The sequence below is a fragment of the Ursus arctos genome, unplaced genomic scaffold (assembly GCF_023065955.2).
Source record: "Ursus arctos isolate Adak ecotype North America unplaced genomic scaffold, UrsArc2.0 scaffold_21, whole genome shotgun sequence".
Classification (NCBI taxonomy): domain Eukaryota; kingdom Metazoa; phylum Chordata; class Mammalia; order Carnivora; family Ursidae; genus Ursus; species Ursus arctos.
In genome coordinates, this window is record NW_026622886.1 from 30,207,162 (window position 1) to 30,217,798 (window position 10,637).

Consider the following 10,637-nt stretch of genomic DNA (forward strand, 5'->3'; position numbering starts at 1 on the left):
CCAAACCCTACTTAGGTGTGATTTTACTGAAGTCTTTCCTCAATTCTCTTCCTCCCTGCAGTGTGTGGATACTTGGTAATACTTCTCTAGTTTATCATACTCTATGCATTGGTTTCCGTGGCTGTCTCCCATACTAGACAGTGCTGTCCCTGGAGACAGACCCTTGTTTTAGTCCATGTAACATCCCCGGTGCCAAGCAGAGCCCTGCCATACTGGTAAATCTCTGGGCTATAGAAAACCGGCCTCAAAATGAGTAACCCAATCCCTCAAGAGAAGGCAGGAGAGTTGGCCATAAAATTTAAATTAAACACAAATCGGAGGATCTGAGCCCATCTCCAGTCTTGAATTTCTTTCCTAATACAATGCCAGTTTCCCCCGTGAAAGGCACGTCGAGCCCTGTCGCCCAAAAGTCGTGAGAGATCTGGCTTGGCGAAGGAGTCACTCACCAACTCGTGGAAGGCGGGTATCTGTTCTCCAGCGTTTTGGTCCAGGGCTTGTACCAGCTGATCTGCTCGGCGGCTTTGCCCCAGAACCTCTCGGGGTCGGCCACGGAGGCCGCGAAGTGGGTCTTGTACTCGCCGCCCCCGCCGGCCGACGACAGCGCTCGGCAGCCCCGGCCCCCGAGGGCGCCGCGCGGGCCCGGGGCCACGAACGCCCTGCGGGCCGGGCCCGCTCCCCGGGCTGGAGAGGACCCGGTCAGGGACCCCCCGAGTCCCCCGGGGCCGGTGACTTTGCGACACTGCAGCCAGGACGGCTTCATCGCCGCCGGTTGCCCCCCCCCCCCCCCCCCGCAGGCTGTCCTGCCCCAGGTCCCGGAGTGCACTCCTCAGGCGACAGCTGGGGCGCTCCCGACTTCCAGAAGCCGGTGGGCAGCAGGCGGGAGGGGGAGGCAGCAGCCGAGAGGAGCCCGGGGCCCTGGAGTTGCTTGGACAGCCCGCTGGAGCTGCCGGGAAAAACCGACCTGGAGCGGCTGGGGAAGCAACAGGCTGGAGTGGGGGTTGGGGAGTGGGGGTTGGAGGGTGGGGGGCAGGGGCCGGGGCCACAGCGGGAGAAATCCAGCCCTCGGGTGCGTCGCCAGCCCCGAGGTTCCCCCACGAAAAGCGCCCTGGAGCTGCAGAACGTTCTCCCTTCTGCGACACGCCTGGGGCCCTCGGGTGAGGCCGACGCACCCAGCTCGGTTTCAACAAACAAGTTTTCAAACAAACAGGTTGTCGCAGCTTCTCTGGCTTCATCTGTGCAGAGCCGGCTGGGGGAGGCCTATCGCCTCTGGCCTGCGGCGCAAACCAATACCCCTGCGCTCTGCCGCAAGGCCCCTGCAGGGTTCGTTTTCTTTGTTTTTTAACTCAGCTCAGTTCCCGGTTATTAAAAACACCAGCGGCTCCAGGGTAAGAACTGCTCCAGGATTTCATGACAGCTGAGAGGGTAGGAGGAGTGGAGAAAGGTTGTGCGAATGTGCGTCCTAGTTCCTGTGATTGACCCACTCCTGGGGAAGATAACCCCACTGGGATTGGGATTCCCCTGCTGCCCGGTTCCCCCTCAGATCTAGGGGTGGAAAGCAGAACGGACTTGTTGCATTTCTTCCCTTCCAATACTCCTCTTCGGAGTTTCTGTGGCCCTTTTCTTGATGGGGGGAAAAGCCAAAAACAAGAGCTAAGTAAAGATAAAGTGAATCAAACAAAAGAGGAAGAGGAAGCTGGGGGAAATTAAAAGAGAAAGGCGGTTTAATTACTATCTGGGTTTAACATTCTAAAAGCTCCTTCACTGCATTTTGCACCCTAGTGAAATTCAGATGCAATCCTTTTCGCCTTAGCATTTGCGGTTTTAAACATAAAAATGTGTATTCCCAAATCTGAGGTGCGAAATAGTGGAATGCCCCTGACCCTGGGAAGGATTGTAAACTTCAGAAGCTGTAATCAGATTACTCTGCAGGAAAAAATAATGCGGAGATGAAGGTTAAAAAAAGAGAGAGAAATCTAATGCAAAACAAAGAAAATTTAAAAACCACTTCAGTTATTTCTTTCCAACTGAGAAACAAGACACTAGACTTTCTCCTGACACCTGCAGCTTACTTTACTCCTTCCGAAGACTTCAGATCAAAGGATTTCCAGTGTCAAGAGACATTCACTACCACCTGAACTCAGAGATAAAGCCCTTTAACCTCCTAGTTCCCTCCTTTCCTCTGCCCAGTTGCTTAATGCTGCTTCCTGGTATTTAAAACCCCTTGACTCCAGATTATCCCCTATTGTATTATAATGACGTCCACTTCAGTCATTTGTTTAACTACTGTGTGAGTACCTGCCCTGCAAGATGAGGTTTGTTGGGGGAGATTAGAAGGAGGGAAGCAGGCAGTTATTGGCACCTACTCTGTATGTTTGTGGCCCTCCCCTTTCAAATATGTTAGTTCCTGTGATTCTCAAGTACTAAGAAGTGGGAACTATAATCCCTGTGTTTACAAATGGAGCTTCGAGATAGGGTAACTTGCTTTAGGTCACGCAGCTACTAAGCAAAACAGGAATCAGACCTCCTTGATGCTCGGACCTTGGCAGCCCCTGCACCTTAAACACCTGTGTGGCCGTGATACTGATCTACTGATAACCACGCCTCAGGGTAGAGGGCTCGCTCAGGGTCCATTCATGCCACTCCTGTCCCTTATCCCAACATACTCTACAAATTGTATCATTTTCTCTGTGTGTCATGACTTGAATAAGGTAGGGAGTCTGACTCTGAAATCCATGCTTTTTGCACCGAGCTGATCATCTTCCTGTTTAGAAACAGAGAGAGTAAGAAACAATGAAGGAAGGAAGGGAAGAGGGGAGGAAGGAAGGTAGATTGATTTTAGACTTCCAATAAAATATGACAAATTGAACACATCCATTCCTAGAACCCGCTGAAAGAGAATCAAAGAGCGACAGTGACAGTGCTGGTAAAAAGCCACAAGAACAAAGAGAATAGGAGAAAAGAAACCGAATGGGAGAATGGAAAAGAGATGGATTCGTGGTTAGATGACTTACAGGGTCACTTGGAGGGGAGGTCCTGAATTTAACTGCTTTTGGTAGAGAAAAGGGATTTCCTTTTCAGAAACCTGTAATGTGTCAGGATTTCGAGGTCCTGGTTTCCTCTGAAGGTTCAGAATGAAGGTTAAGGGCTTAAAAACAAATGCATTAATTAAAAGATTGTGTAAGACAAAGTTAGAGCCCCGCATTGTTGGTTGAAACCATTTTCTCTGGACCTGGCAGTATGCTGTCTGATTTTAGGTAATTGTACAAAATAGATTGTTAATGTTAAGTTCCAGATCAGACGTGAGTGAAGGCACAGTCCAGCAAAGACAAGGAGTAGAGTGGACAAGTAGAGCAACGGTGAGCAATGAAGACTAGAAATTTTTCTTGGAGCTCAGTACAGAAGAGCAAAATAATGTCAAATGCGGGTCAGCGCCTGAGGGGGGGGCACCACTGGCCTTTAAATTAAGACATTCAAAGCCTGATCATTAGTCACTGAGTCTCAGTTTGAATCCTAGGACTGCCACTTATTAGGTAGAAATTTGGAAAATTTATTAACTCTCTCACACTGTAATATCAGCATCTGTATTCCAAGGCTCATAATCCTTACGCACAAGATTGTTGCAAGGTGTAAATACGGATACAACGATTAGCATCCGAGCAGGAGCAAACCAAGCGAATTTAGGACGGCACCAACACCTGTGAACAACCGACCAAAAGCCTAAGGACAACCTCAAAACCCTCCAGCTTCATTAACATACCTAAAGGTTTACAATCAGAAAATTTTGAAAGAAATTATTTTCATTTAAACATGCATGCACATTCTATACTGCTTCAAAAAATAAAACTATTTTCAACTAATTTGGGGACAGGGTAATCGCAACCTTTTCAATGTTTGCACCTCTAAAACTCTGGCTTTTTTATACGAAATATTTATTTTCTTGTGTGCCAATAAACTGTGTATATATTTTTTCTTTTTTTCATTTATTTTATTTTATTTTTCAACATAATAATTATTTTATTTTTATTTTTCAACATAATATTTTTCTGCTCTTTAATCCCCAACCCTTATTTCCCCCGTCCACCCACCTACCTGCCCTTTGGTAGCCATCAGTTTGTTCTCTATAGCTTAGAGTCTGGTTCTTGATTTGTCTCTGTCTCTTTCTCTTTGCTCATTTGTTTTGTTTCTTGAATTCCATACTGTCGTCCACAGGGGCTGTCCCGATGTGTATTTCCATTAACAGTGCAAGAGGATTCCTTTTTCTCCACATCCTCCCTAACACTTGTTGTTTTTGTCGTTTTTCATTTAACCATTCTGACAGGTATGAGGTGAACATATCTCAACATAACTAAGGCCTTATATAAAAAAACCCACAGCCAACATCATACTCAGTGGTGAAAAACTGAGAGCTTTTCCCCTAAGGTCAGGAACAAGACAAGGATGTCCACTCTCATGACTTTTATTCTGCATCTATTGAAGTGATCATATGGTTTGTATCCTTTCTCTTACTGATGTGACGTATCACATTGATTGCTTTGCAAATATGAAACCACCCTTGCATCCTGGGAATAAATCTCACGTAACTGTGATGTATGATTTTTAAAAAATATATCGTTGGATTCAGTCTGCTAATATTTTGTTGAGGATTTTTGCATCTATATTCATGAGAGATATTGGCCCGTAGTTCTCTTTTTTTGTGCTGTCTTATCTGGTTTTGGTATCAGGGTAATGCTGGCCTCATAGAATGAATTTGGCAGTTTTCCTTCCTCTTGTGTTTTTTGGAATAGTTTCAGAAAAAATGGTTATTAGGTCTTCATTAAATGTTTGGTGGAATTCACCTGTGAAGTCATATGGTCCTAAAATTCTGTTTGTTGGGATTTTTTTAATTACTGATTCGATTTCATTGCTGGTAATCTGTCTGTTCAAACTTTCTATTTCCTTCTGCTTTAGTTTTGGTAGGCTATATGTTCCTAGGGATTCATTCATTTCTTCCTAGTTGTCCAATTTTTTGGCATATAGGTTTTCATGATATTCTGTTACAATTTGTATTTTTGTGTGCTGGTTGTTATTTCTCCTCTTTCATTACTTTTTTTGTTTATTTGAGTTCTCCCTCTCTCTCTCTCTTTCTCTTTTCCTCTCCCTCTCTGGAGTCTTCCTAGAGGTTTACACAATTTTGTTGATCTTTTCAAAGAAAAGATCTGTTCTATTGCTTTTTTAGTTTCTGTATCATTTACTTCTGCTCTAATCTTTATTATTTCCTTCCTTTTACTGGGTTTGGGTTTTGTTTGTTCTTCTTTTCCTAGCTCCTTTAGGTGAAAGGCTAGGTTGTTTACTTGAGATTTTTCTTGTTTCTTGAGGTAGGCCTGCATTTCTATAAACTTCTTTCTTAGAGTCACTTTTGCTACATCCCAAAGATTTTGGACTGTTATTTTCTCATTTTCATTCATTTTCGAACTAGACAGCAACATGCAAAAGAATGAAACTGGAATACTTTTTACACCAATAGGAAATATAAATTCAAAATGGTTAAAGAACCTAAATGTGAGACCTGAAGCCATACAATTTCTAGTGTAGAACACAGGCAGTAATCTCTTCCACAGCAGTAGCAGCTTCTTTCTAAATGTCTCCCGAGGCAAGGAAAACAAAAGCAAAAATAAACTATTGAGACTACATCAAAATAAAAGTTTCTGCACAGCAAAGGAAACAATCAACAACACTAAAAGGCAATACACAAAATGGGAGAAGATATTTGCAAATGACAAATCTGACAAAGGATTAGTGTCCAAAATATATAAAGAGTGGATACAACTCAACACCCCCAAATATGAATAATCCAGTTTAAAAATGGACAGAAGACATGAACATACACTTTTCCAAAAAAGACATAAAATGGCCAACTGACACATAAAGAGATGCTCAACATTACTGATTATTGGGGAAATGTAAATCAAAACTACAATGAGATATCATCTCACACCTGTCAGAATGGCTAGAATCAACACAAGAAGCGACAGGTGTTGGCAAGGATGTGGAGAAAGGGGAACACTCTTGCACTCTTGGTGGAAATGCAGCCACTGTGGAAAACAGTGGGGAGGTTCCTCAAAAAGTTAAAAATAGAACTACCCTATGACCCAGCAATCACACTACTAGGTATTTACCCAAAGAATACAAAAATACCAATTCAGAGAGATACATACACCCTGATGTTATAGCAGAATTATCTGCAATAGCCAAATTATGACAACAACCAAAGCATCCATCGACTGATGAATGGATAAAGAAGATGTGGTAAATATATACGATGAAACATTACTTAACCATTAAAAAGAATGAAATCTTGCCATTTGCAACTACATGGATGGAGCTAGATAGTGTTATGCTGAGTGAAATGTCAGTCAGAGAAAGACAAAACCCATATGATCTCACTTATATGTGGAATTTAAGAAACAAAATGAAAGAGCAAAGGAAAAAAAGAAAAAGAGTAAGAGACAAACCAAGAAAGAGACTCTTAAATATAGAGAACAAACTGGTGGTTACCAGAGGGGAGGTGAGCTGGAGAATGAGCTAGGTGTGTGATGGGGATTAAGGAGGGCACTTGTTGTGATGAGCACAGGATGATGTATGAAGTTGAATCACTATATTGTACACCTGAAACTAATATTACCCTGTGTGTTAACTGACTGGAATTTAAATAAAAGCTTAAAAAAATTGCCTTCTCAGATAGTGCAGTTGTAATGGGAAATACAATACAAATCATTAATATTTAATTAGATCACCAAAACCCTTGAAAGATCATTTTAATTCTTCTGCACAGACCATTCCTAAGAAATTACCCTATTTCTGTTTCATATTCCACTACTAACGCCACTCTATGATACTCAAATATTCGTAATAAAACCTTGAATATGTTAGAAATTATCTTACTGTCAGGGAATAAATGATGAAAAGGAAAAGAAATATCCTTTAAACTAATATTTTTTTCATAAAGCATAGTCAATTACCTGACATTATTTTAGGCTGCCATTTTTGTGTCTGTTTCTGTGAATGTGCTTGTGCGGGGGTATATGAAATTAAACTAGGAAATGAAACTTCAAGTCAGTTTACCACAACAAGAGCTGTTCTTATGTAACCAGGAGGTGAACAATAATTTTTTGGTTTCCACAATAACACAAGGATCTCAACTGAAGTACTGTTTTAAAATTAAAAGAAATATAGGGACAAATAAACGAGTCACTTTAGGTAGATCATGAAATCAGATGTCTCATCTACTTTTTCAAAGCAGTATAGGTAAAAAAACTGAAAAGTATGAAATACGTGTGAGGTGGGTGGGCGCCCTTTTTCAACCCTTATTCTGAGTGATGAGATGCTTAGATGACTCTTGTGGTACCTTTATTTTTATTTATTGATTTCTCTGTTTTTAGAGTTGAACAAATAAATATTTATGGCTTGCTTTGGACATTTGTTTTAAAAAGAGGTTTTTGTGAATTTTATTAAGAGCTTGAGTACATTCAGAATTTTCGGTGACGATGTTTTTTGTATAAAAAGTTTATCAATTAACACGTCTTTGTTATTTGCTTACACTTGCATTTGTGTTTGATTGAGATGCTCCTATACCTTGATGTGAATATAAAATTCATTTCTTTATATCTGTATACTTATGATATATGGATATAGAGCTTATAGTTTATAACATAATATTATTTATTCCAACTGAAATTTGTACCAGCTCAGTAGAAACCAACTCATTGTGTTTGAAAGAGCAAGAAAAATTTATTGTTTTTTTAATTCTAGTTTTTGTCCTTTTTTGGGATTGTTGTTTTCTAGCTACGAACCTCGGATACTATTATGGCTCTGCCAGACATTTTAGCAGAATAGACTGGAGGAGTCTTCCCTGCATCTCTGCTTAAGAACTATGACAACACCAGGAAGGAGGACAAAGGTTTGGTTTTTTTGATAAATCATCACACCTACAAAACTAACTGTAAATCTGTGTGTGTGTAAATGGCTAATTTCTGCTTTCTTCTTTAACATCTCTAAAGGCTATTTCTTCAACACTTTTGCAGGGAGCTAATGTAATAGCCTGCTAGCCCAACGTCCTTTCTCCAGGCTTATTTACCTCCTATCACTCAGTGAATCAGGAAGTATTTACTGAGCGCCTCTCACTGTGCTCAGCAGGATTCCAGGAACACAAAGAATTATTTATAATGACCAATAATTCATTTCTGTTCTCAGGTAGCTCTCAGGCTAGCCAGGAGGAAAACAAGTCAACAAATGCCATTCTAGTTTGTTACTCCCTTTAGAAGTAGGTGGAAAAGCAACAGTGGAGAACTCAAGAACAGAATGGCAAACTCTGTTCACAGCAAAAATAGACATTCTCAAACATAATTTAATTGTTTCACTTTCTTACCTTAATCTGTGAATATCTCCCCGCTGCCTATAGTGAAAAGTTCAAAGCCCTTAATAGGGACCCGTGATTTTCATTCGGTGTCTATACTGCTCCCCAGCGGGCATTTGGAAGTGAGCAGTATATTCTTATCTATTGGTGGTCCCTTAATTTAGCAACTTAAAAGAACAAATGTTTATTATCTCGTATGAGATTCTATGGCTCAGGAATTGGGATGGCTTCGCTAGGTAGTTCGGGTTCTAATGAGGTGGTGATCAGGTGTTGGTTAGAACCAAGTTCATCTGAATGAACAGGGGCATCTGGGCCATGCTCACTCACATGGCTGTTGGCGGAAGGCTTCAGTTCATCATTTGAGGGCGTGGAGGCTGCCTTTCCCCAGGTGAGTGGTTTAGGGGTGTGTGTGTGAGAGAGAGGTGGGGGGAAAGAGAGAGAGGGAAAGAGAGAGAGAAAGAAAGAGAAACAGACAGAGACGAAGACAGACTCCACAATCCTTTATGACCCAATCTCAAGAAAGGCAATTTATCACCTCTGCTTTTATGCTATTGGTCACATGGACAAACACACGGAGGAAACTATGTAAGGGTGTGAATAGGGTCTGGAAGAGCGGGAACAATCTTGGAGGCTGGCTACCAAAAATAAGGATACTTTCGGTTTGTCATGATGACTGGAGATTGCTATGAGCATGGGCCAAGACCAAGGATTTTAAAGTTCTGTACAAGATTGTATCCACTCTCCAAACTGTCAACCGTGTTGCCAAAGAGCTCCTCTACACTTTTCATGCCCTACCTTTTCCCGTATGCGCACACCTGGCCCTATCTGTACCTGGCTTCTGGCAATTCTTTGTAAAATACTGTTTCTTCTGATCTCCACAAATCTTCCTTCTGGCTGCAGTGCTTTCTTCAGTTTGGCAACCTTTCAAACTCCCTCTTTAGCATTTGGTACAAATACCCTCATCTCCTGGATGCGTTCCCTGATCACATTAAGCAGATGAGCCCTTGCTTTGCTCTGCCCTGTTTATATATTTGGTATAGTACTTACTACACTGCTGTAATTCCCTTTACCAACTCTTCTCCCCTAGAAGACCGTGAGCCCCAGGAGGAATATGTTGTATAATCTTAGCTTAATCTCAGTGTCCCCATACCTCACCCTGTCCCTGTACAAAGCAAATACTTCTTATTACAAGGTGTTGAATGGATGACCTAGTTAGTGACACGTTGTCTATGTTTGTGTATGTGTGTATACAAGGATGCTGCCGCTTAAGACAGAATTGCAGAACACAAAATCTTGAGAACAACGGATGTGCTCTGTTTCAACCCAGATTTATGTACTATTGAATACAAATTTACCATCACATTTCATAATCTAGTTTTTAAATGAACATTTTGTATCATTGACAAAAGGATAACTGAAAGTTGTATTTTTGTAGATCATGTTCTTTAATTTTAGGGGACACTATCTGATTAATACACTTACCTTTTAGAAAATGTTCATGTTAAAGAGTTTAGGATCCCATACAAATCAAGAAAGAATAATCCTGCCTCAGTGCATTTAGTGATGTTTAACCATTGAACTCCAAGAGTTAATACAAATTCTATGTTATAGCCACTAGAATTTATTAAACTGGATCTGCAATAGGATAAAAAGCTACTATAATAAAAGAGATAGTACAAATAAGAAATGGGCTAAGTTATGAGCAACAGTAATCTGAAGACATGAAAACTAATGCTTGCTATTCTAAACAAGTCAGTGCAATATCCAAATGCATTAACCTTAGGAGTAGCTTATTAGCTGAAGCTCCTGTGCTATTTAGGAATAATTTAGGTGCCTCCTGGGCTTGGAGCTTTACTTCTGGTGTTTGATCCCAGAATTTTCTGTTTTTGTGTATTTCTATTTATGAAAGATTCAGCTTGTCAGTCATGACCATGCCTTGACTGACTTCCACTGAATCTTTCAGATTTTGAGTGGCTTCCTGGACCTTCACCTGCTTCCAAACTCCTCTGATACTCTTGGAAATATGACTAGGTCAGTGTACGCTCATTCATTCAGGTAGCCTTTTTAGCTAAGAGCTCTCACTCAGTATCAACTACATGTCAGGCATATACTGATAGTAGAGGTCAAAAAGAAAGACACTTTGTGCTAGATCTCATGATGTTTACTTTCTAGTGGGCAGCTAGAGGAAGTAATAATCCAGCACATAATAATACAATAAACACATACTTTAGATAAGGATGGTTGT

General features: G+C 41.2%; 1 protein-coding gene across 1 annotated transcript in view; it reads right to left on the bottom strand.

Annotated features, from left to right (window-relative positions):
• Positions 1–790, bottom strand: part of ACSS3 (acyl-CoA synthetase short chain family member 3) — a 148,715-nt gene extending 147,925 nt beyond the window's left edge. The window contains exon 1 of the mRNA XM_026499959.4: positions 447–790. Within this exon, the coding sequence (XP_026355744.1) occupies positions 447–760 (314 nt within the window). The 5' untranslated portion in view covers positions 761–790. The remainder of the gene's footprint in view (positions 1–446) is intronic.
• Positions 791–10,637: the final 9,847 nt, after the last annotated feature.